Source organism: Triturus cristatus, chromosome 4_1 (genome assembly GCF_964204655.1).
Source record: "Triturus cristatus chromosome 4_1, aTriCri1.1, whole genome shotgun sequence".
Lineage (NCBI taxonomy): Eukaryota > Metazoa > Chordata > Amphibia > Caudata > Salamandridae > Triturus > Triturus cristatus.
This window is the reverse complement of record NC_140585.1, coordinates 380592330-380619913: the sequence shown is the minus strand read 5'-3', so window position 1 is coordinate 380619913 and position 27584 is coordinate 380592330. Positions and strand designations below refer to the sequence as shown.

The 27584-nt window shown below is 44.0% G+C and overlaps 1 protein-coding gene across 1 annotated transcript in view; it reads right to left on the bottom strand.

Annotated features, from left to right (window-relative positions):
• SMC1B (structural maintenance of chromosomes 1B) overlaps window positions 1–27584 on the bottom strand; it is a 2533210-nt gene that overhangs the window by 517379 nt on the left and 1988247 nt on the right. Inside the window, exon 18 of the mRNA XM_085652431.1 lies at window positions 11060–11213. Coding sequence (XP_085508557.1) covers window positions 11060–11213 — 154 coding nt within the window. The remainder of the gene's footprint in view (window positions 1–11059; window positions 11214–27584) is intronic.

Genomic DNA, 27584 nt, shown 5'->3' with positions numbered 1-27584 from the left:
CCACTTCTTGCTTTATATTTGTCACCCTATGTGGGACGGGTATACCCAGACGTGGGTCCCATGCTCATTGCGCCACTGGATTCAAGCTAGCCTAGCTGATGAGGGCTGATGCATGCATGCAGGAGGCACTGCACCGCATAACTTCAGGAGCCACGCTTCCAAATTCCACAATGTCAGGTTCAGTTTTCAAATTGGACTCTAAAGTCTCTATTATAGATAGGGCTTGAGTGTGGAGCCATCAACAATGACAGGAGATCTGTACAACACCATTGTCTTGACCAATCTGGTGATATCAGAATCATCTTCCCTGGTGATCTGGATAGTTTTTGAATTACTGGAGGGATAAGGGGAAAGTGATGAAAAGTGTCCCGAAAGTCTTGTGATCAAGTCATCAAAATGGCATTGCCTTTCGATTGGTGTTCTGGTTGCCTGGATACCAAGTCTCAGCATGTTTATTTTCTGCATAGAGAAGAGGTCTATAAATGGGTTACCACATTATTTGAATATGTTGTAGATAACTTCTTTGCCTAACACATGCTTGTGGCTTTCTTTGTAGTGCCTGCTTAAAAAGACCACTTGATAGTTTATTACATCTGGTGTATGCTCTGCTGTTATGTTTATGTTCTTCACTAACACGCAATGCCAAATTCTCTGTGGTTCCAGGGACAGTGCACTCAATCTGATGCCTCCTTGTTTGTTGATGTAAAACATTCTGGTCTTATCATCCGTTCAAATTCTGATCATGGAGCTGGGTTTCAAGGATGGAAAGAATGCCCTTGGAGCTAAATTAGTTGCTCTCAGCTCCAATAGATATGTTATACACCTATTTCTTTTCCAACAATCGATCTTGAACAGTTAGATGATCCAGATGCGCTCACAATCTTAAGAAGGATGCATATATTACAATAATGTGTACTGTTCTCTTTCTGAAACGGAGACCCCCGAAGAAGATTGTTACTGATATGCCACCAAGTCAGAAACTGCCTCGCTACTAGTGAAAGTGACAGATGATCCTCTCAACTGTTGTACACAGGACTCCATTGCTGTTGTACACCGGACTCCATTGTCTTCTAGTCAATTGTTGTAGCAGTCTCATATGTAGTCTTGTATTTGTGACTATGTAAATATGAAGAAGCCATAAACCCCAGAAGCAATGTTATCTCTTTTACTGCAGGACTGGTTGCATTCACTAGGGTGTTGAATTTCTCCCATATTAATAACACTCTATCCTCCAAAGGATACACTCTTTGCTTTATTGTGCTTAGATTTACCACCAAATAAGTCAATCTTTGAGACTTTTGTTAATTGATATGAAGCCTCAGATGTTTTAAAAGTTTGCAAGTTTGTTTTAAATCTTGCTTTACTTTGCGTTGGGTTCATGCTTTTAGAAGGCAATCTTCTAGATAAGGATATATGTATATCCCTTGTTTTCTCAAGTGGGCAACAACCATCGCAATGCATTTTAACTATGTTAAGGTGCTGATTTCAGGCCGAATGAGAGGGTTTGTGCTGGCAATGTTGTTGGCCCACTAAAAACCTCAAGAAACATCTGTGACATGGATTTATTGGAATAATAAAATAAGCATGTTATAAGTCTATCAGACACATCCAGTCGTTTTGTTGCAGATAACGGACAATTCGATGAAATGGCAGCATGCAAAATGTTTATTTTTTTAAGTATTTGTTTAACAGACGTAAATCCAAAATTGGTCTGAAATCTGGACTCGGGACTTTTTTTAATTAATAAATACCCTTGAATACATGCCTCGACCCATTTGAGTGATTGTTTCTCTATGGCATTTTTCAATAGAAGTGAGTGTTTTCTTACCTAACATCTTTAGGTGATGATTTTTGGTATGTTTGGGTGTTGCAGATGAGGTATCTTTTTGAAGTGAAGGTAGTATCCCTTGAGATAAAATTCTTAATACTCACTTGTCCTTCGTGGTTGAGGACCACACTTTCAGATAAAGACAGAGCACTCCCCCACCTGAGTGTGGGAAACCGGAAAGGGGGTGGGGAGTGTTGGTTTGGGGGCTAAAGCTTGTCACAGTCTCCTCAAGTCTGTTCTTCTAGAAGCTGAAGATTTGGGGGCAGTGGTATTTGACTACTTCTGCCATTTCAGGCAAACTGATATTTTTGCCCTTGTTGATACTGATTATAGGGCGAATAAAGCCACCAAGACCTTACTGTCTTTCTGCTGCAGCGCTAGGTCAACTGCATGCAATGTTTCAGCTTTATTCCTCATTTTACACATTCTGTATTCTGCATGTTGACCAAACAATGACGTTCACAATAAAGGGAAATTGACTATCTTTAGCTGAGAGTTGGGTTTTAACCAGGATAATCGAAGCCAAGAAGATCTTCTAATGGCTATACCGTGAAAGTAGGAGGTAGATATCAGAAGACTGAGCCTACTGCTGAACTTATAATCTAATTAGAAACAAGCAAGTTTTCCCCTAATTTTTCTTTAAAGTCTTTTAAATGATGTGTAGATAATGGAGAAAGCATGTAAGTTTCAATGCAAACCTCAGTTGGAAAATGTGTACAAATGTATGTAGTGAAAGACCACAATAAGCCTAGCCTTGCTGCAATAGCAGAATAAAAAGCAGCAATAATAGGGTAAAAAATTGCAGGGAGAAAAGCAAATGCATGTTTTCGTAGACTAGAGAGAACCCCAGACATGTAGGAGAAGTGCCTTGTGCTTCAGAACCAGACAGGCCAAGGACACCAAGCTAGCGTGGAAGTGTATCAAACCCCAGGTGCAGACTTTTATAATCACGTGACTAGTTATTTTTGTAGCACAGTAGTGCCTTTTGGTAACAAAGACGCTCGCTAGAAGTTTCTATCAATAATTATGCATGTGACATATTCCCCTTTGAACCAGTATATTTTTCAGTGCCTGCTCATGTACCACGGGACATTTTAGGTCACAGTTTAGTAGAGGTTTCTATGCTTCCCCCTCAACTGAGTAAATAAACTCTGGGCTTTGCTGCTAAAATTAAAGTTGTGTTTTATTTTCCTCCATCCCGAGAACAGATGCGTAGCTAGATCGTCAATGAATATCTTTATGCAGTCCAATATTTATCTTTGGTAACAAACCAATAAAGCAGTATCACTTGCGGTTTTCAAATGGACTGCTGCTGTTCCTCACCTCACTTGTGCTCTCAGATCCTTCTCAAATGACCTAGAAAAAAGAATTGAGTGGGTGAGGTAAACTTAAGAGTTCAAGGCATCATGAGTAGAGGAGTCCTCTGGAGTTCTCAAAGGCACAGGTCTCTTTTCACTCTTATAGGAAAGTGCACCTTTTGAAATGGTTGGCCCCCACTTTTTGCGAGGTATCTGATGCAACTTTGGCTGAACGTATACTGGGTCCCTGATAACCAAGTCCCCAGTACCAGAGTTATTTTCCTAAACTGTACCATTGTTCCACAACTGCCAACATTTTAGACTCCGTGTAAGTCCCTAGTAAATGTTACCCCTGGTACCTAGGGCATTGGGACTAAAGAGTGCCCCGACGGGCTGCAGCACGAATTGTGCCACCCTAAGGGACCCCTCACCAAGCTCATGCAAAATGCCATTGCAGCCTGCGTGTCTTGATGCAAAGGAAAACGAAGAGTCGACATGGCACTCACTCCTGTTTACCATGCCTCCAAAGCACTATGTGTGGTATAGGAAAGTCACCCCTACAGGGTGCACTATACCCATGTGTGGGCATAACTGCGCAAGTGGATGTGTCCCCGTGATACCGAAGTTCCCTCTTGGATACCACAAGTGCACAGGAAAGCTATATCAAGTACATGGGCTGGACACTTGTGATTACAAGTTCCCCATCTACATTATGGCTTCACTGTACCCTCAGATGTTTGGTATCAAACATCTCGTCTTCATAAACTCACACTGATGCTAGTGTTGGATTTATTAAGAAATGCACCCAAAGGGGACCATAGAGATACCCCCTGAAAACCTACCATCCACTAAGTCCGTTGACTGACTGGTCTCGACCAGCCAGCTACCCTAGAGAAGTTTCTGATCTCCTGAGGTGAGAGACATTACTCTTAGAGGCTGGGAGCAAAGCCTGCTCTGGGAGGAGGTATTTTACATCTCCTCTATGCAGGAACTGCATTCCTGGGCGGTAAGCTTCAAAGGCCCTGTCGCTTTTGTTATTCGATTCAGGCTTCTCTGGATAGCGGAGAAGCCACCCCCACCTGTCCTGACCACACTTTTTGGCAGCAAAACAGGTGGGAAAATTAGTATGATTAGGAGGTGTGTCCACACCAAGCCAACACCCCTCCCCCCCACACCAAGGTGGACTAGTTGATGTGGACACCACCTTTTCACATTCCTCCAACTAGTTTTGGAGGGAATTAGCCTTCTAGGGTCAGGGTTATTTATGCCCACCGGAAGTGGTCATATACACACTCTAATGGTAGGTAGTCCCTTCGCTACTACTGGTCACTCTCTGTAAAACCCCTAAATTGAGTATTTAGGTGGCACCCATAAACACAATAATTCAGATTCGACGGATCAAGAGAAGAAGGACAAAGAAAAGTCCCTGCCTGGTTAGAACTGCACAAGAGCTGAGACCCTTTGGTGTGAAACCCTGCCTGCACGCACCTCTCCCAACAATCCAGACAGAGTGACTCATTCTGCAAGCTGGAGAATGTCCAAAGCCTTGGGTAGCCTGCCAGCACTACGAAAATTGCCTTCAGTCCCCCTTTGAGTGGAGGAGCTACTACCCTGAAGCCCGCAGGCACTGAAAAGAAGAGTCCAGCTCATTACCTTGCAGCTCCCCAGCCCGGTCACTGCCTCAGACAACCAGGAGAAGGTAGTCGTGCTCTGGAAGGTCAGATCTGTCTCCCTACCGAGTGGGAAGACACCAGGACCAACCGGAGCCAAGCCGCACCAAACCTCAACAGCGAGAGTCCAATCCAGATTCTCACTGCACCACGATTTGTTCCTAACTGCGAGGAGCATCTTTGCCCAGCTGCCCTAACCACTCTTCACCCGGGCCGGGTGCTGTAGAACTGGCTGTGCCCCCTTGCTCCACGACCCTTGTGACCAAAACCCCAGTTTGGGAGTTCTCGGACTTGTCCCCAAGTCCCCCTGTGCAGCCTGTTTTAGGTGCCCCTCCTTCTCCACAGCGCTCCCAGCTACAAACTCTCTGCACCCTGCTCTCAGTGAAACCCAGGCACTTCCTGAAGAACCGCTGGCATCACTTTGGACCTTGGCCCTGTACAACTTGAAACCCCGAAGGTGAAACCCTGAAACCAACTGTACGTACATTGATGCATGTAGAACCTTTCCTTCCATAGGACTGCATTGTGCGTAAAGGGGCAGAGGTCCGAAAGATTTACTTACCTGTAAAATTATTAATAAAAAAAGTACTTACTTTTGAACAAAGTTCTTGGTTTTACAACATATGTAAAAAGAGGTGTTATTTTTCTAATTTGGTCTCAGATTTATTGTTTGAGTGTGTGTCTCTTGCCTTTGTGAGTAAAACAAATGCTCATCACTACCCTCTGATATGCCTAACTGCTCACTCACACTACCACAAAAGAGAGCGTTTGTATTATGTACTTTGGCCTCTGTAAAACCAATTGGGGACCCACTGGACACTCTACATAGTGTACTTCTTTTTAGTGCAAAATATAGAGACCTAGCTTCCTACAACTCTGCTTTAGATTAGAAGTTATCATTTTTTGTCACTGTTTCAATATTTTATCCTGTTGTTGCATCTTAGCTGTTAAAAATGTATATGAAAAATGCTATCGGGATGAACCTGTTGTGTGTTTTTTATAAACGAAACTCACTCTTGATGGATAACTTCTATGAACAAATGGATTCTTAAAACTCTACATTATGGTGGATGAACAACATATCTATGGACGACATCTTTTAAGGAAGCAGCACTGGGCCGCGGTTCCGAGCTTATCATGGTTGGACCCAGTGATTGCCCAAATTTTATGGTCTACCTTACATTGGTGTGATTGATTGAATTATATTACCTGGACTTACCTTGGTTCTGGCTTTTTTTACTTGCGTGAAGCGTTCTTCGCTCTCATAATAATTAGAGTGGACGGGATTTGCCAACTTCCTTGCTGTTTTCATCCATCACAGACACCCTGACGCTATATGTTAGGAGTGCCTCATTGATGCCCTAAAGAAGTCCATTTGTTTGGACGAAACGAGTCGGCTGTTCATTTCAACTAGATCGTTTTTAATTTTTTGAATAAACGAAGAGTTTGAAGAAACAACTCTAGACACGGATTTAATAATTTGCTGTGTGATTGCTTACCTTTTAGTGGTGCACCTTTTGCTCTTGTTAAGACATTGCTAATTCTTGGATTGCACCGTGACAGTGGGTGTTGCTAACTGTGTGCTCACACAACCTTGGGTATGTCCCAATATATGTATAATAAATAGGACTAGCAGGTCAGGTGCTAGTTCTTTGTAGGGTTCCACTGTCCAAGCTTGTATTCCGTAATCTATGAAAAAGTGCTCCATGTTCATGCAGCAGGAGATCGTTAAAAAATTTACGACTATCAATGAAGATCCTACAACGCAGAATATCCTAAACCATCTCTTCTTTTGTTCACTAGGAGACCTTCATATGGGTAAAAGAAAAACATGGACTGAAATCTGCCTAGAACTGTGTGACATCAATATCTGACTTCAGAAATCTACCTTGCATTCTAAGTCAGACTGTATATGGACAATGGGATTGTGTGGAAAGGAGCAAATGGTTGATTTACCTTTTGTAATGCTTTTTCTTGTAGAGACTATCTAATTGCAGATTTCTCACCTTTTGAATATTTCTCTAGGAATCAGACTGGGTCCCGAAAAATCTTGAGCAGTAACCTTGTGAGCCGGTAGGCGACGTCATGTGGCTCCACTGTGACATCGCTTGATGACTGGACTTCGTGGATTTTTCTGCCTTCTCCAGTTCCTGCTTTGTATCATCTTGCTCCTCGCCTTGCTGCTTGGCCTGGACAGATGGAAGGGTTTTTCTGTTTTCCAGTTATTTCCTTTCCTGCCGGATACAATTTTCTGGAGCAATTCTAGATTCTCAGTTCAATCTTGCATCTGAGTTTCTTTCTGGGAATAGTAGGGCATTAGTATTTACGTGAAGATCGTATGCCCTGCGTCAAGAAGATCTGTTTTTGACACACCCAGACCCGCTGATCTCAGTTGCTGTCTGCACTGTTGGCACCCTCAAATGTGGAGTCTAATCCTAAGCCAGTGTGAAGATTTTTAAATTGGGATCTTTTTAGAAAAAAAGAGTCCTGTTAACAGAACGCATAGGTGGGAGGGTTGGTGAGGAATCTATGGTTAGGGTCTCTACCAGAGAGAGTGTTATTAAGGGTAAGTAACCCTATCTTCTGTAGCAGTCTAGAAAATATCCAAAGCAGGCCCCCCATGTACTAATGCAGTGGTAGCAACATTGGTTCTGCTAAAAAGAGCACACAAGACTTCAAGAGGCTGCTTTTGGTCAGTGCATCACAAATCCTAATGCAGAATATGATCCAGAGGCAGATAGTACTCTTGGGAACTGCTTTGCCTTTCTTGGCTCTAGTGACTCCGACATAGGACTGACAGTCCACCTTGTGTTCTTTGGTATGATCAATGTAAAAGCTGAGAGCCCTTTTTGGAACCAGCTGATTAAGTCCCTGGAGGAGTGAGGCAGAGCAAAAAATCTAGGGAGGGTTATATTTAACCCAACATGAAATAGAGCTACTACCGAGGCTTGAATTCCTAGCACCAGAACTGGGTAGAAAGTGGTGCATGGTGGGTTGACGGAGGGGGCTTGCAACTCACTTACCCGATGTATCAATGTTATGACTACAAGAAATTCTGTTTTGAGGGTAAGCAGTCGTAGAGGACTGCTGTGCAGAGGCTTGAAAGGAGCACATATGAGGAATCTCAGAACCAAATCCCACTGGGGAATAACTGAAGGAGAAGGGGGAAACAAATGCTGTAAACCCTTAAGAAATGCACCTAATAAATTATGGCTGAATCAGCAACCATAAAAAGGGTCAAATGAGCTGACAGGTACCCGTTGACAGTGCACAAAGCAAAGCCTTGCTGGGCAAGGGACAACACATACACCATTTCTTCAGATAGCTAAGCTTGCAGTGGGTCAATCGGTTTAGTAATGCACTAGGCCACAAATGTATCCCAGTGGCAGCTGTATGTAGATTTGTTTGGAGGACACCTGGCTGCCAAGATTACATCAACGACTTTGGGAGAGAGGATGTAGCATAACAGCCGAAGCATCCGACCTTGGAGCATCCTGTGATTCTGGGCAAATCACTTCATCTGCCCACACCTAAAATAAATAAAAAATGTGTCCTTGTGTAATGTAACGTAATGCTGATGCACAACTGTGTATCAGTCCCAGGATGCGACACCTGCATTCTAGATGAGAAAATCATCGTTCAACCAAAGTTCGTTCATTTTAAACACATTTTAATCGAATCTTTTCCCCTCTCTGCCCTACTAGCACCCAGCACCCATCACGAAACTCACCTTAAAGAACAATCTTCGCTGAAAACTGGACTTGATAATAACAACGGATTACTTAGGAAGACTTTTCAAGGGAGTTAACATAAACGCATTGTATTTTATGTGTTCACAGGGATTTAGTATATTTGTTTAAGCACTTGTCTACGTAATAGGGTTGCTTCATATGGTTTTAACTTTATTGATTTGTTGAAACTTTATTGATTTGTTTAAACTTTCTTTCATTACTACACTCGGAGGAGCACACGTGGTCGCAATGGGGGTGGAGTTAGATTTTATTGAACGGGGTTGGTGAAACTGATTTTTCAAACATGGAGTGTTTATCTGCTAGTCGCTCCACACGACTAATTAAGATGTTTGAGGTAGGCAACGCCGAGAGTGGCATTTTGCAGGTTTTGTGTGTATAGCACTTTGATTTATAATCGAGTCACAACATGAGTTCATTGTGATTTTTTCTTTTATCACGGGGGGTAGTATTTGCTTTATGAACAGATGGGACGTTTTTTATTCTGACAAAACATTCATCGTAGTGTTTTCTGTGACTGAACCGCTTAGCGTTATTATTGTTAATGGTTTAAAACTACTTGAATCGTGCCTTTTTGAGGCTTTTCTGATATGTGGTCTTTTCCATGTTTTACAGTTACCCCTGACGAAGGGCGGAAAGCCCAAAATGCATCATGATTATTGGCTATATTGGATTCTTTCGACATGCTGTAATTAAGGCCTCTGAGCATAATACATGCACTTGAAAATCGAAATGATCAATTTCATATGCCAAAAGATTCAAATAAAATGTGTTTAAAATGTGTTTAAAATGAACGAACTTTGGTTGAACGATGATTTTCTCATCTAGAATGCAGGTGTCGCATCCTGGGACTGATACACAGTTGTGCATCAGCATTACGTTACATTTTTCGGTGCCATGGCACAGGGCACTCTTCAGGATTGCACCCTAAAAAGGATTAAACTGAATAGAACATTGAACAAAAGGAGTGCGGGTTGCTAACTAACTAAGTCCTTGTGTAATGTAACAGGTGCTCATGTTAAGCACTCAAATGCCTTTGGGTCGTGTTTGTGCCATATAAAACTGTAAAAAAGGTCCAAAGTACTCAGCTTTTGCCACACAATATCCAAGCACAGAGGATAGCAGGACATAGGACAGATGCGCATGCCCAGGAGTTCAAGATACTATACTCTCCGTGCCCAATCCAGGGCGACTAGTGTGACTTGGGCCCACTCGGTGCTGATCTTCAAACCTCACAGCAGGAAAGTTATCGAAGAAAAGGTGTACAGGAGTCCCAAAGTTCACTTGAGGGGGAATGCGTCACCTACAGAGAGAAAGACTTTCTAAACTCCTATGCGCAAAAGTGCTGACATTATGTTCCTTAGCAGTGGCGAAAAGATTGAGCCAAGGTTCTGCACATTCACAGATCAGGCTTTGCACTTCATCTGTATGTAACTGCCATTCGTGGTCGGTTGAGTTTTTCTGCTCTGACGTTCAAGGATGCCACCAGGTGGTGTGTCACTAGAAACATCCCCTGGTGGTCTAGCCACATCCAGAGCCTATTGGCATAGAGTCCATGATTGGACCCCACGTTGGTTGAGTTTGTCTGCTCTGATGTTCAAGGATCCTACCAGGTGGTGTGTCACAAGAAACATCCCTTGGTGGTCTAGCCACATACAGAGACACAGAAGAGATGAGGGATAGTTCTGGATCTGCATCTGCATCTGCTAGCACGGAAAGAAAATAACTGATGTCACAGTGCCTAGTTTGAGCTCGTATGGGGGCCGATGCATTATTTCAGGAGCAAAACAACATCACTGGGGAGTAACACAACACCACTTATAGACATGCAAGTGTATTGCTCAAGATTTTTCTGGAACCAGTCTTACTCCTGGGGGAATTTTCAGAAGGTGAGGAATCCGAGGTCAGAAATCTCTATCAGAAACTGGTTTACTGTGTAACCTCAATTAATCAGTGTAATGTATCTATAGAAAGACATCTATAAGCATAATCTTGTCCTGGTCTCACTACAAAGGGAATATCTGAAAGTATGCAGACCTATGTATTATACAATGTGTTGCTACCTAGCAAATGGCATGGAAAAGCATCTTGAAATCAAGATTACTGGTACTTCATGAGGAGGATTTTCCTAGTTCAAAAAAATGATTCTCTCAATGCTGGCAAAGACGAAATACATAATTAAGTGTGTAGGTAAAGGATTATTTTTCTAAAGAATGCATACATGGGAGAACTGGGAGAAGCTGTTATTGGGTACATAGAAGGGAATTCTACGTTAAGCATTAGACACAATATCTCTTTGGTGTATGCATGTGTGGTATTAGCCCAATTAATCTTCATTTTTCTAAACAACGTGTTGTTTTGCCACAGAGTAGTTGCAGGTATATCGCTGGATGGCAAAAACAAAGATTCAAAATCCAAAGTATTTAAACTACTAGGCTGTGTAATGATTCTGCTATTGACAAAAAGGGGAGATAGATTAAAACACAAACTTATCTACCATATTTACTAATTTACCTCTACTTCACTGATGTCATCAAATGACCCCAAAAGGAGATTGATTTCCAAATCTTGAACTTTGCACTCTAGAAGCAAATTGTGTCGTTCCAATCGTTTCTGTTCCAGTGAAGTTTCAATTGATATTATTTCCTTCTGCATCTTTCCTATCTCTCTAAGAAGAAAACATCAGAATATTATACTTTCCTAGAATGAGTTGCGAAAGCTGGATCTACATAGCAGCATACTTTGTACATAATATGTGTCTATGCCTTCTCACAATAACTAAGTAAGGTTACTTTGCGCACAGTAACAGACACACAACTGATAACATTGGCTCAAATCCATTTATTTGATATCTGGGTGGCTTGAGGAAACTATTCTGACAAATTTCAATATATGGCTCTTTTAGAGTGTGGTATATTAGTATAAATGACACTTGTAAAAGATGGTACATGTGCTTTTATCCAACTGCAAATTTTCTAAAGTATTGTCAGTTCCGATACAGCGTCCACTGACATGTACATAAAAATAAGTGTAAAAACATTATTAAAAATACATTAAAAAAGCAGAAAATCTTGAAATAAATGAATTAAAAGTAATTACATTGAAAAGATCATTATTCCTACCCAATCCATCTTACTCAACCAAACACCAATGTGTTGCAACCAAAACCAATTGAATATAGCAGGTTAAGGACCAACACCAACTACTTCAAGGTAAACCATGCAAGATACAAAAGTCTATAACAATGAAAAGATAAGTATGTAGGGACCACTTTTCAAAGAGCAGTTCGAATAATCCAATCAGAATATAAAAATGTGGGTACTGACAAGACAACAGTAAAGTTCGTATTAATCTAACAAATTCTTAATGCGACAAGATGCTGCCTTACCCAAAAATTTACAGAGAGGTTTTACAGATTTGGATCTGGCCCTACTATAAGCTTAGCAAAAAACATAAAATATGACCCTCTGTATCATCCTGGGACTTACACAATGGACAAGTTCTAGAAAACTGACGCTCTACTTGCCAGCTGCTGAGGAAAGAGGCCATGCGTAAAGCTCTCAACATGAATTATATGTAGAGGGTTTTTGCTCAATTTGGTTGAATATTGTCTATCAAAGCCTCAAATTTGAAGTCCCATTAAATTAAGCGGACATCACTGGTCCATCGACCCAAGGGTCTGCAGCAATGCACTCGCAATGCACAGCGGAGCTGGAGGGGCCGTTTTCACTGTCAGGGCGCCTCTTTGAACTTTGTCCCACGAGGATTATTATCACACTTTGAAGGCCAGCGTCCACTTGGATATGGTAATTAGGACTTCAAGTCCCATCATGCAACAGAAGTACTCACCTCAATTTAATTGGGTTTGAATATGCAAAATAAAGAAGGGACTTCCACAAATAACTGCTGGTGCCTTTCATTTGTGTTTCATGCTGCCCAGAGGAAGGGAGGTGTCCCGAAACGCGTAGGTGGCGTTTGTGTGGGGAGAAGACCTGAGAGAGCAGCCCTGTCACTGGCCTGACCTCCAGCGAGTGAGATCCACCGGAGCGGCAACCTCTTTCTTTTGAATATGTGTGGCCAAGCCCAGGCCACGGCTTCGCACCACCACGAGACCTGAGTGGGTCTGCAGCAATGCACCCGCAATGCACAGCGGAGCTGGAGGGGCCGTTTTCACTGTCAGGGCGCCTCTTTGATCTTTGTTTGTCCCACGAGGATTATTATCACACTTTGAAGGCCAGCGCCCACTTGGCTATGGTAATTAGGACTTCAAGTTCCATCATGCAACAGAACTACTCACCTGAATTTAATTGGGTTTGAATATGCAAAATAAAGAAGGGACTTCCACAAATAACTGCTGGTGCCTTTCATTTGTGTTTCATGCTGCCCAGAGGAAGGGAGGTGTCCCGAAACGCGTAGGCGGCGTTTGTGTGGGGAGAAGACCTGAGAGAGCAGCGCTGTCACTGGCCTGACCTCCAGCGAGTGCGATCCACCGGAGCGGCAACCTCTTTCTTTTGTGTATATATATATATATATTGTAATAAGTCCTTCTCAATCCATGGAAGGAAAAACGAAGCCGTGTGGGGTCCTTCAAATCTTTATTCAGCCACTTCTGCCAAACGCGTTTCGAGTGTCACGCACTCTTGTTCACTGACAAATGAAATCAAAGCGAGCGGCCATTTTTACATTGCTAACCACGTGATAAAATTAAACTTCAAACAAAGTGCATTGAAAGACAGACTTGTAGTTCATTGGTCAAACTGTTGCGAGTAAGCAGCACGTGGTAATTGACAATTCACGCATTTGGTTAAAATTCATTTGATATTGAATAAAACACGCGTAAAACAGACTGTATAAAATATATACAAGCTTTAAAATACAGCTATATACATATTTATAAATATTAAATATTTTAAAATATTTTAAATGTTATAAAGCTTCTGTTAATTGTCGATGTAGCCCCAGTGGGCTTACATTTCAAAGATATTGCCTGTTGTGCTGCTAGTTTGTGTTGCCCCAGTGGGCCTACAACCATAGTCAAGATCATGTTTATACTACAAGTCATAAATTCATCTAAAACCCATTATTAAAACCCAACTATAAAAACTGGTGCTAAGAAAATAATCCATTATTCAAACTAGGTGAGTGTACAGATCTTCTTCTATGTTCAGACCATCCGGTTGTTTAGAATTGAGTTCAACGATATAACGTGACTCTAATTTTCTTAAAGTCCTTTCACGGTTCCCCCCTCTTACATTTTTTGGCACCGCATCAATTACATAGTATGTTAATCCTTGTACATCTTTTTTGTGAAATTTCTCAAAATGTCTGGCGACCGGATATGTCCGATCGCCATTCTTGATGGCCCTAAGGTGCTGTAAAATTCTCTTATGTACTTCTAAGATTGTGCTGCCCACGTACTTCAGCCCACAAGGGCACTGAAGCACGTAGACAGCAAAATCTGTTTTGCAGGTGTACTTGCCTCTCACTTTCTTTGATTGCTTACTAAAACATGGTTTATACCTTTCTGTATTTACGCCATGTTTGCAAGCTTTGCACTTGGGGCATCTCACAAATCCCTTGCGTTTTGTGAGCCATGTAGTTTTTTGTTGTGGTTTACTCATAGTATTTTTCACAAGTGCTTGTTTGAAAGATTTCACTTTACGGAATGTAATTTGGGGTCTCCGTGTAACAGATTTACCTAAAATAGGGTCATTCTTTATTAAGTGCCAGTGTTTATTACAGATGTTCCTTAATTTTTCATGCTGAATGCTGTAGGACGTCACAAATCTACAATCCTTGTTAAATTCTTTTTCATTCTTTTGCTTTACTTTTTTGTTATTAAACAAGATTTCTTCTCTTTTCTTTTCTTTAGTTCTACGCATTGCATCTTCAACCCAGTTATCAGGAAACCCTCTAGCTTTGAACCTTTTTTCTAGAATTGTCATTTCTTGTTTGAATCCTTGTTCACTGCTGCAATTCCGTTTAGTTCTTAAGCATTCCCCGTAGGGGATGCTCCTTTTTAATTTTACCGGGTGGAAACTTTTGGCATGTAGAATTGTATTAGTAGATGTGGGTTTCCTGTATAGTTTGGTTTGTATTTTGCCATCTTCTATAAACACTGTTACATCTAAAAAGTTTACACTCGTCCGACTGCCTTCACTCGTAAAACTTAAATTGAGGTCATTCGTTTGGAGATTATTTATAAAAGATTTTACTTGGTTTTCAGTACCTTTCCACACTACAAATAGGTCATCTATGTACCTGCTCCAATGCATGATGTTTTCTTCCCATTCTTTGTTATATTGGGCTCTGACCACCTGCTCCTCCCACCAGCCCATATGCAAATTAGCATAGCTGGGGGCGAAGCAGGTGCCCATTGCCGTACCGCAGGTTTGTTGAAAGAATTCCTCATTGAAGAGGAAGTAATTACTTGTCAGACATTTTTCAACCATGCTGAGGATCATTTGGGTATGCGACCACAATGATATCGGCCGCATCCCCAAAAAGTGCTTGATAGCCATCAAACCATCCTTGTGGCGAATGCTGGTGTATAGTGTTGCCACATCAATGGTTACAAGTAAATAATCATCTTCCCAGGGTATATCATAGATTCCTCTTAAAAAGTCTCCAGTATCCTGAATGTACGAAGGTAAAGATTGCACCAAGGGATTTAGAAAAGTATCAACGTATTTAGACGTATTCTCTAATGCACTTCCTAAGGCTGAGATGATTGGACGCCCTGGGGGATCTGTGATACTTTTGTGGATTTTTGGGATTAGATAGAAAACTGGTGTGATGGGATGATCAATTAAAAGAAATTTGTATTCATCATGGTTGAGTAATCCCTGTTCGAAACCAAATTTTTAGCTTAATATTATAGCTGTTATTGCTTTCTATTAGATCTTTCTCTCCCACTTTTGTATAGCATAGTTTGTTGTTAAGTTGTTTATAGGCTTCTATTAAGTATTTTTGTTTGTCCCAGAGGACTATATTGCCCCCCTTATCTGCTTTTCTCACGATACAGTTGTCATTCTCTGACAATTTTTTGATTAGAGCCTCATATTCTTTATGCTTAACAGTGCTATATTTATTTGTTTTTCCACTCATGCTCACTTGTGTGCTCAATTTTTTCAATTCATTGGTTACAATGTCACAAGACACATCTATCCCATCTCTGGCCATCATAGGAATGAAGCGTGAAGCTGGTCTAAATTGTGTGGGTGCCTCTTGTGAAATAGATATACTTTCTTCATGGGCAATTGTCTCGGCTCTCATATCGATTGTTTCTCCATTGTCCATGTCCATATCTTTAAGTTCCAACATCAAATCCAAGTCTACCACTTGCAACCCTTCTTTCTGGGAGATGTTTGTGTTGCTGTGGATTGTTTTCAGCGTTGGGTTCGATAGAAAATGTTTCCTCAATTTTAGTAGTCTGATAAATTTAAATAAGTCAATTCGGGTCTGGACATAGTCTAAATTGGTTTCTGGGCAGAATGATAATCCCAATTTCAATATATCTTCTTCTTGGTTGGTGAGAGTAACCTTTGCTAAATTAACTATTGTTACTTCATTTGGTGTTGTTAGTCCCAATTGGTCTTCTTCTTCTCCTGTCCCTGCTGCCCTCTTCCTGCGAGCTGCCCCCTTCCTCCTCTTCGTCTTCTGCCTCTTCCTCTTGGTGGTCTTGATGCTTGTATTTGTGGCCTTGGTCGTAGATTGAACCTGCGTTCTTCGCGTAAAAAATCGAATTCATCGATTACAGATGGTGTTTGGCCTTGAACTTGTTGCTCTTCATCCTGACCTGTATCCACCTCAGAGCTTTGTATGCTGCTTAGTTCTGAATGAGGTTCTTGTGTTGTACTGTTAGCTTTTCCCATCTGGGGCAACACAAACTAGCAGCACAACAGGAAATATCTTTGAAATGTAAGCCCACTGGGGCTACATCGACAATTACCAGAAGCTTTATAACATTTAAAATATTTTAAAATATTTAATATTTATAAATATGTATATAGCTGTATTTTAAAGCTTGTATATATTTTATACAGTCTGTTTTACGCGTGTTTTATTCAATATCAAATGAATTTTAACCAAATGCGTGAATTGTCAATTACCACGTGCTGCTTACTCGCAACAGTTTGACCAATGAACTACAAGTCTGTCTTTAATGCACTTTGTTTGTAGTTTAATTTTATCACGTGGTTAGCAATGTAAAAATGGCCGCTCGCTTTGATTTCATTTGTCAGTGAACAAGAGTGCGTGACACTCGAAACGCGTTTGGCAGAAGTGGCTGAATAAAGATTTGAAGGACCCCACACGGCTTCGTTTTTCCTTCCATGGATTGAGAAGGACTTACTGCAATTTAACAGGACCCGCTTCTGTGGGGTCCTCCCGTAACGAAGCGACTTCCGTTCAGGAGGAGGCAGTTTATACACAGAGGACGTTTCCTATATATATATATATATATATGTATATATATATGTATATATATATATATATATATATATATATATATATATATATATATATATATATATATATATATATATATATATATATATATATATATATATATATAGAAAAGCGATAGTATCCCTGCACCTCCACAGCAGCGGCGAACAGAGACGCGGACCCAGCGAAATTAGGTGAAATGGAGTTTATTTGTTCTTAAACCTCGAACCTGACGCGTTTCGGGCTACGAAAGCCCTTGCTCACAAGTCAGTTTGAAGCATGCTCATCATTATTTTCAAATACTTAATAGTGATTAGAGTGCTGACATCACATGATGTATAGACATAGAAGACACACTGCAAAAACGTAACTGTTATCTTTAGTCTGTTTTCTAACATGGGCTGCTTAAATGCGCGAATGCTTATTATGGAGTCAATTCATTATATAACACAATCGTACAGTACTAATTTATATAAATAGTTCTAAAACCTATAAATTATACTAATAAATAGAGTTTTTATAAAATGTCTATATAAAAAAACTTTTAGTAATGATTGTATATATAATGTTTTAAACCAAAGGATTTGTAAACTCAATGCAACAATTCAATTGGTAAGAACTAAGTTTCGTATTGGAAAATATCCTCATGACTCCATGTTTTACATAACTGCTTCAATGCTGTATATTTGTTGCCCATTCAATTTATCTGTCAACAGATCAATCGTAGCAGTGTCACTTATACGGATAAAGAGTGCTCATAAACTGATCCAAAATGGATCATCATAAAGTGCTAGTGCAAATAGGAATGTGCAAAATACATAATCAATAATATGTGTAAGCAACCCTAAAAAACATCAAGGTAAAAGACAGTAAAAACCCACATTTAACAAAGTTAAAACCCGGGCTAAAATCTGACTAAAACCAGTTGATGCTTCCAATAATACATACGAAGTGGAAAAAATAATCACATTTGGCTATATTGAAAGAACTATACATTGTCTAAAGGAGATAAATACCGACATTGTACACACTTAGATAACTCAGTCCTTAAATAGATAAATAAATAAATAAATAAGGGACTAAACAACTCACCGTGTGCTTAAAATCAGTTGTCAAGACACTTGTAGCTAACCTAAGACCCAATGTTAGTTACAGAAAGTGGTACATTTCATCTGTATTGTTTAATCCATTGGGAGTCTTACTGTCTAATTCTATGATCATTTTAGATTCCAGTTGTCTTAATCTCTTCTCCCTATTGCCTCCACGTCGTGACTTGGGTACACTCGCCACCACAAAATATTTTAGACAGTTTAAATCATTGTTATGCACCAACTTAAAGTGCCTGGCCACTGGGTAAGATGAGTCGTTGTTGACTATAGCACGTAGGTGTTGTAGGATTCTGACGTGCACCTGCAGCTTCGTACTTCCCACATATCTGAGACCACAGGTGCACGTCAGAACATACACTGCAAATTCTGTTTTGCAGTTAAATCTACCCAAAATTTTAGTAGTGTGGGGGCTAAAAGGAGTAGAGTATGTGTCGGTATTCACTCCAAATCTACATGCTCTACACGAAGAACACTTAACAAACCCTTGCTTGGGTTGTAACCAATGCTTTGCAACCGCAAGTTCTGGAAATGGTTTCGCGATCTGAGTTTTCATGGAAGGGCCCTTCCTATGAGTGATCGTAGGTCGTGAAGGTAACATGGGGGCTAGAACCCCATCAGTTAGAACGATTTGCCAGTTTCGTTTGACAATTAACCTGATCTGTCTTTCTTGTCTATTATACGTTGTGATCAGTCTTGGAGCGTTATTCGTGCTGTCCGTGGCCACCAGTTGGTTATTAGGGGATAGATGTGTTGTTCTGGGTATTGTTTCTACTTTACCAACTGCTTCATTGAGGATTTTGTCATTGTATCCTCTCATTCGGAATCTGATTAATGCTTCTTGTTTACAAGTTTCATAATCTTCAGGAGTGCTACAGATGTGTTTTAGGCGTGTAAGCTCACCTAGGAGTATGCTTTTGATGGTGTGGTGGGGATGTGCGCTGCTGGCCTGTAAAGTGGTGTTCCCTGCTGTTGTTTTCCTATGTAGGGAAGTGGCCAGCTGGTCATTTTTGACGTAGATTTTTACATCTAAGAAATCAATTTGAGTCTTACTCAAATGTGATGTAAACTTAAGATTATAGCTGTTACAGTTAATTTTGTCAATAAAATCCTTTGCGCTTTTTTCATCCCCTTTCCAAATGATAAAAACATCATCAATATACCGCCACCACTGAATCACATGGGTACGGTATTCATCTTGAAATAAGCATTTGAGGACCTGCTCTTCCCACCAACCTACATGCAAGCATGCGTAGCTGGGGGAACAGCAGGCCCCCATAGCTACGCCTCTCTTCTGTATAAACACTTCATTACCAAATACAAAAAAAGTTATTAAACAAACACCATGATGCAAGATCTACCAACATTTTGTTGTGATTATACATTTCTAATGGTCTTTTTCCCAAAAAGTGAGCTGGGGCATTAGGCCTATTTTGTGTTCGATACTGGTATAGAGCGACTCTATATCCAACGAAATGAGCAATAAATCTTCTGCCCATTGGATGTTTGTCAGCTTATTTAATAGATCCCCAGTGTCTCTAATGTACGTTGTAAGTTCTTTAACTAGATCTTGTAGGAAGAAATCCACATACTGCGTGATGTGTTCTCCCATACTACCAATAGCTGCAATAATAGGTCTTCCTGGCACTGGTTTAGTAAGTTTGTGAACTTTGGGAATGAAGTATAATCTTGGTAGAATTGGGTGTTCCACAAATAGAAAATCAAATTCATCCGCAGAGATGCATCCATCTCTTTTCCATTGTAGCAATTTACTCTTTAACCCATTCCTTGCTGTGTTATATGTTTTGATGTCAACTTTTCCATAGCATGTTTCATCATCCAAATGTCTTTGCGCTTCTATTTTATAGTCCTTTTGTGGCCAAAGAACCACGTTGCCTCCTTTGTCCGATTTCGTAACCAATATCTCATGATTAGATTCAAGTTTTTTCACCAACTCACAGTACTTAATTTCCTGGTAACTTTTATGTCGTTTTTTGTGTTTAGTGCGGTAGTGTAATTTTTTAATGTCCTCTACTACCACTTCGTGAAAGATGTCGATAGCGTCTTTCGGCATCATTGGGATAAATCTTGATTTTGGTTTGAAGGGGCTTATACCTGCACCACTTTGCCTGATATTTGCAGCAGATAGGCGCTCCTGTGTATTCAACAGATCTGTGGTTTCCTGGGTCATGTCTGACCTATTCTCAAATAAATGATGTAACGTAAGCAAAGCGGGGGCATCTTTAGCCTGTAATCCCTTGTGTTCTCTGTGAGTGTTGTCCTCTGTTGGAGTCTCTTTCAAACCTTCTTTGATGGCAAAAAAACTTTAATAATTTTAATTTCCGAATGAAGCAGAATAAATCAATCCTTGTGCGTGTGAGTTGTTGAAATCACTGAGCGGACAGAATGAGAGTCCCAGTGATGTGATAACAGTTGTTTTTCGGCTTGAGTAAGGGTGAAGGTGGACAGATTGATGATCGTTTTATCATCTGCTTCTATTGTTTGCGCCAATAGGTTTTTTTCGGCTTTTTTATTGTGGCTTTTCCGCCTCTCCCTCCTTCGAATGTTGTTTTTTTTTCGCCTTCTCTCCTTGTTGGCTGTCGTGGTCGTAGTGTTTGACGTCTGTCCAACGCTAAAAAAATCCACCTCTTCTCCTAGATTGAGCACTCTCCTCTGTGCTTCCTCCTCCATGTTGCTTCCTCTTTCCGATGAGTTTTCGCTGGTGAGGGACTCATCATCTGTTAATGTTATCTGTTCATTGGAGATAGCGGGGGGAACTGGAGCTGGCATTATGTTCTGGCAATTTGGTTCCTTTATTACTGATCTTATTACGTTTGGCTGTCTCATATTTCCGGGCAAAGGTATAAATACGTCCCTGCTCATAATCCGCTTGATCCCTCGCGAATTTGAACGCTTTACGTGCTTTAATTTTTTCTTCTTGTTTCTTTAGACGTTCCTTTATTTCTGCCCTTGTTTTAGCAATAAGATCATTAGGTTATTATATATATATATATATATATATATATATATAGAGAGAGAGAGAGAGCGTGAGAGAGGGGTCATTTTAGGTGCTGCAAGTGGGACTTTTAACTTCATAATGAACAAGTTACTTACCTTCGGTAACGATATATCTGTAAGAAACATTAGTTAGATAGATTCCTTACCTTAGAATATCCCCAGGCGTCAGGCTGGATCCGGAAAGATTTTTCGTCAGCAGTACCCTTGCGCGTCGGTAGGCGTCATCTGCGACTCCACGTCCGTTGTCGGCGTCGTGATCGCCGGGATGACGTCGGAGTACTTAGACGCCGCCCTCGCGCGCTGACGTCAGTTCTGTACATAGCTTTCCGCGCCAGGAACGCAGAGCCATGCAAGAAACCGACACTGGTGCCATGAAACTAGGGCCCTGAATGGGATGACCTTAACCCTAGATATCAGTTCACAGAACGGGGAGGATGGGTGGGGCGGTAAGGAATCTAACTAACTAATGTTTCTTACAGATATATCGTTACCGAAGGTAAGTAACTTGTTCATCTGAAAGAAACACGTTAGTTAGATTCCTTACCTTAGAATAGATACCCCAGCAATACCAACCCCGGTGGTGGGTCTGCGAACTAAGATCACACCAGGAAGTCCTGGAGAACGGAACGGCCAAAGAAGCTGTCTCTACGGAATTGGCTGTCCAGGCAGTAATGTTTGGCCAGTGTGTGCAGCGAGGCCCACGTTGCTGCCTGACAAATGTCCTGCAGAGGGACTCCCCGTCCCAAGGCAGTAGTAGCCGCTGTGGCCCGAGTGGAATGGGCCCTCAGCCCCACAGGAGAAGCCTTCTTAGCCAAGGAATGACAGGCCTTAATGCACAAAATGACCCACCGAGAGATGGTCCGCTTGTGCACTGCCCGCCCCTTCTTAGCGCCCACGTAGCCAACGAAGAGTTGGTTGTCCACCCGGAACTGTTTGGTGCGGTACAGATAAAAGGAGAGCGCACGTTTTGGGTCCAGGCGGTAGAGCCTCTCTTCCTCTTTCGAGGAATGCAGAGGCGGAAAGAAGGTGGGCAAGGTAACAGACTGGCCGATGTGAAAGGCAGTAACCACCTTAGGAAGAAAAGAAGGACGAGTCCTTAGAACAACCTTGTCCGGATGGACAGAGAGGAAAGGAGGTTTAGAAGAAAGAGCCTGGAGCTCACTCACTCTTCTGGCAGAGGTGATGGCAACCAGGAAAACAGTCTTGAGAGTCAGAAGACAAAGAGGACAGTTATTGAGTGGCTCAAAAGGAGCGCACATCAGATAGGGTAACACCAGATTCAAGTCCCACTGAGGCATTACAAAGGGAACAGGAGGAAACATGTGAGTAATGCCTTTTAAGAATCTATTAACAACAGGGGACTTGAAAAGAGAAGGCTGATCAGGAAGCTGTAAGAAGGCAGAAACAGCTGAAAGATATCCCTTGATGGTGCCCAGAGCAAAGCCCTGCTGGGCCAGGGAAAGAAGAAAGAGGAGAACCTCAGAAAGAGGTGCGGAAAGGGGATCCACAGCCTTTGCTGTGCACCATGCCACAAATTTGTTCCACCTGCAGGCGTATACCGTTTTAGTGGAGGGACGCCTGGCTGCCAGAATGACATCACAGAATTCAGGAGGCAAGTCAAATGGCATCAACTGCCGCCGCTCAATCTCCATGCATGGAGGTGGAGGCTGGACAGGTTTGGGTGGAGGGCCGTCCCCTGCTGCTGCGACAGAAGGTCCTCCTGAAGAGGCCGTCGAATCGGGGGATCGATTGACAGACTGAGTAGCTCTGGATACCAGTATCTTCGTGCCAAATCCGGAGCCACAAGGATGACTTGGGCCCTGTCGCGCCTGATCTTCTTCAGCACTCTGGGCAGAAGTGGTATAGGTGGAAAGGCGTATAACAGACCGCAACTCCACTCGCGACGAAAAGCGTCTCCGAGCGAGTGCCGCCTTGGAAATTCAAACACGCAGAACTGATGACATTGCGCGTTCTCTTCGGTGGCGAATAGATCTATCCAAGGCTCTCCCCATAGCCGAAAGAAGCCTTGCGCCATGTCGAAGTTCAGACACCATTCTTTTTTTTTTTTTTTTTTTTAATTTTTTATTGAAACAATAAGTCAGTTACAAGCATGGGCCTACAACCACCAGGGCCGGCCGCTAGATTCAGAAAGGATCGTACATTAGTTAAGGCAGTAGGCGACTCCTGGGGCCCAGCCCCGTAAATGGCTCAGGATAGCTCGAAAGAAGCAGGAGACATACATTTAACATAAATAGCAACTAAAAACAAAAGGCGAGGCATAAGGGCAAAAAGCGTGGGTCAGGCTACATCCGGGGGACCTTACTCCAAATCTTCAATTAGCTATCAACAGGAGGGAGTACTGAAAGATCGGGGGGGGGTAACGGGAGAGGAACATCTATATTCGATTATTACAACCAGTTGCAAGGAACCATCAAGGGTCAGGGGGACAAGGCAATATCGGTGTCCACTAGGGGGGGCGTACAGATACCCCCACGATACGCGTTCCATTGCCCCCAAATTCTACCCCATGCCCCGGGTTTACCGCGGGCCACATACACAGTCTTCTCCCTGAACATACACCAGTCCATGTTCTCCTTCCATACTGACACGGTGGGTGGCCGCTGGGAGCCCCAAAGCTGCGCAATATCCCTCTTGGCAATCATGTATCCCAGGGCCGCTCACCGAGTCTGAGCCGCGTTATAATCATTGGGCTCCCACACATTCAAGACACAGCGACGCACCTCCGGCAGCAGCGCAACCCCGGTGACTTGTCCCATGACCCCATGAACCCGACGCCAGTATTCCGCCACCTCCCGGCACTCCCAAAGGATATGGAGAAAGGTGGCACTGAGCCCACACCCCCGCTTACAGAGCCCATCTTCCGAGAATCCCATCGAGACCAGACGGGGGCCCGTCACATACACCCGGTGGAGAATCTTTAGCTGGACCAGGCGGAGACGGGCTGGAATGGCTACTTCCTTGGGGGACGATAGTGCGGACTGCCAGTCCTCGTCGTCTAATTCCACCCCGTCCCCCGTCCACGTCTCCCGAAGGCGCACCAAGAGGTCAGCCCGATTATTAATAAGTTTTTTATAGATTAAAGAGATAGTACTGTCGGGGACATGACCATCGAGTATGCGGTCCTCGAGGGGCGAAGAGGCAGGGATCTTGGTCCCCTCCCCAAAGACAGAGAGCAGGGCGTGCCGAACCTGGGCGTATCGGAAGAACTCCTTTTCCGTGAGTGCGTATTCGCTCTGGAGCGCCGCGAAGGTCTTAACCGCGCCCTTCATCCATAAGTCTCCCACTCTACTGATGCCAATCGTGTCCCAACGGTCAAACCCCTTCGTTGTCCAGAGGCTTCCCAGTCGGTCGGAGGCAAATAAAGGAGTAGCACATGTTAGTCGCTCACTCCAGCCCATGGCCACACTGGCCGCCTTCCAGATCCGTACCGCGATCTTAGTAGGGCCCGTCAGGGTCCGTCCAGCCGAGCGGGAGTAAAGCGCCCTGTTATAGTTCCCACCGGGGAGCAAGAATTTATCCATCTCATACGCCGGATTCAAGCCAGGCGCATACGTGGCATGGTTAATGGCCGATAACTGCGAGGCCCAATAATACCTGCGAATGTCGGGAAGCGCGATGCCCCCATCGTACCAGGGGAGAGTAAGCTTGGCCAGGGCGATACGCGCCCGTCCGTCCCACACCAGTCTCCTCTGCAGGCTCTCCACCTCCCGAAAGTAGGCCACTGGAATGATGTCGAAGGAGTTCTGAAGTGCATAGAGGAATCTGGGAAGGGACATCATTTTAAACAATGCTGCCCGACCCAGTGGGGACAAGGGCAGCCTACACCACCGCGCCGTGTCTTCCCTCAAACGCCGAAGTGGAAGCAGGAGATTGTGCTCATAGCGAGCCACCGGGTCCAACGAGACGTGTATCCCCAGGTATTTAAAGCCGGACAGAGATATTTGAATCGGAAGCCGAGGTGGCAGGAGAGGGGGGCCACCGGAGATAGGATAGACACAGGATTTAGACCAGTTAATCGTGAGACCCGAATTTCTCCCGTAGGAAGTCAGAACATCGAAGAGAACGTTAAGCGACTGCCGCGGCGAGGTAAGATACAGGAGAATATCGTCAGCATATAACGAGACCCGATCCTCAAAGCCCGGGGCCCACCGGATCCCCCTGATCGAGGGCTCCCAGCGGAGCCAAGCAGCGAGTGGCTCCAGGGCGAGAGCAAAGAGCAGAGGGGACAACGGGCACCCCTGCCTCGTACCCCTACCGAGAGCGAAGGGCCGAGAGACCCGCCCATTAACCACCACCTGAGCCATGGGTCCCGTGTAGAGAAGCTTCACCCAGCCAAGAAACCCCTCCCCAAAGCCGAATTTGGTCAAGGCAGCCCAGAGGAATGGCCACTCGATGGTGTCGAAGGCCATCGTGGCATCTAAAGAAACCAGCACGGCCGGTTCGGAGAGGTATTCTGCCCTGGCGAGGGCGCCATGGAGACGCCGCAAGTTGAGGGCGGTGTTGCGATGCGGGATGAAGCCGCATTGATCAGGATGAATCAGATCGCAGATGACGCCCAACAAACGATTGGCAAGGACTTTAGCCAGGATTTTAGGCTCTGCATTTAGCAGTGAGATAGGCCTGTAGGAGGCACAGCGGTCCCGCGGCTTACCTTCCTTGGGGATCACGACTATCGTGGCCAGTCGCTGGTCGAGCGGAAGGGAACCGGCCTCAAGGGACTCCTGAAACATACGACGGAGGAAGGGCGCTAGTTTATCCGGGCGCAACTTATATAATTCGATAGGGAGACCGTTGGGACCCATGGCCTTGCCCGAGCGAAGGGATCGAATCGCAGTCGCTATTTCATCTACCGACAAGGGAGCGTCCAGCCGCTCACGGTCCTCGGCGGACAGGCCGGGCAAAGCAATGTCCCTCAGTAGAAGGCAAGTGTCTTCCTCATCCCTATCAGTCACCGGGGAGTACACAGTCCGGAGGTGGTCGGCAAAACATTCCACAATCTCACCAGGCTCAGTCACACACACTCCATCCGAGACACGCAACTCCGGGACCACACGATTCACTCTCTCCTTCTTGTCCAGCCACGCAATCAGCTTTCCCGCCTTGTCCCCGGCATCATACAATCGACCCTGCTGCTCCCTATACATAGTTTTGGCAGCGTCAGTGACAAGAGATCTGTATTCAAACTGTTTCAGGCTGAGGGCGTGGAGCCCGTCCGGAGTGACACCCGCCTCCAAGGCCGACTCCAGCCCCGAGATGTCAGTCTCCAGCTTCACCACCGCCTCACTCACGAGCTTCTTAGCCACCACTATCTGGGAGAGGGCGTGTCCGCGGATTACGGTTTTAAAGGCTTCCCACAGGGACATTGCAGACAACACCGACCCCTCGTTTTCAAGAAAGTATTGGTCCATAGCCTTAACCAGACTATCGCGAGTCGTAGGGTCTCGCAGGTACCACGGGTTAATGGGAGCGATCCGCCCTGCAGACCGCGACTCGGTGTCAAAGAGAAGCCACAGCGGGGAATGATCGGAGATACCCCTCGCCAGGTGCCTGACCTCTCGAATTCGACCCGTCTGCGCCGCGGGCATAAGGAAATAGTCTAACCTAGAAAGACTCCCATGTGCCCCAGAGTGAAAGGTGTATTGACATTGGGTCGGATGCATTAATCGCCAACTATCCACCAGGCCGAAGGTCTCCAACAGACCACCCAGCCAAGCCTGGGCAGCGGGGAGGGCCCTGGGTGGGTGACGATCCAGGTCACCCGAGACCACCGAGTTAAAGTCCCCGCCCATAAGCAAAAGACTGCCCGGAAGTTCAAGCAGCATTCGACCCAAGTCCGCGAAGGTGGAGTTCTGGAGGCCCGGGGGGACGTAAACTGAGACCAGGGCAAGGGGATGCCCCTCCCACCTCCCAGTCAGACAAACATAACGCCCTCTGTCATCTGAGACTACCCTGGTGATCTCCAACGGAAGTGAGGATCGCAGGAGAATGCCCACCCCCCTGGAGCCAGTTGTGAAACCAGAGTGAGCCACGAGGCGGTATCCCCCCCTGTTCATTGCATGGCAGACATTACCAACCAGATGCGTCTCCTGGATAAACACCACATCAGGAGTCAGACGACGCAGATACTGCAGTACTACACCCCGTTTGATACGGTCCCCCAACCCATTGACGTTCCATGACATCAGCTTCAACCCGTCCCCCCCCATCCCCTCGAATAGATCAAAGGTCCCCCCGCAAGTAGCACAAGTCCCAAAAGTGGAAGAAAATCAATACCTCGCCCTGCAAACAAAAAACACACGACAAAACAACCCCTCCTTCCCCCCCACCCCCCCCAACACCCAACTCCCCCCACCCTGCACCCCTGCGGGCCAAAAAACCCCCCCAACTTGCAGTGTGCCTGTCGCCCAACTAACCCCAGTCTACAAAAAGACCCCGGAGGAGGAAAG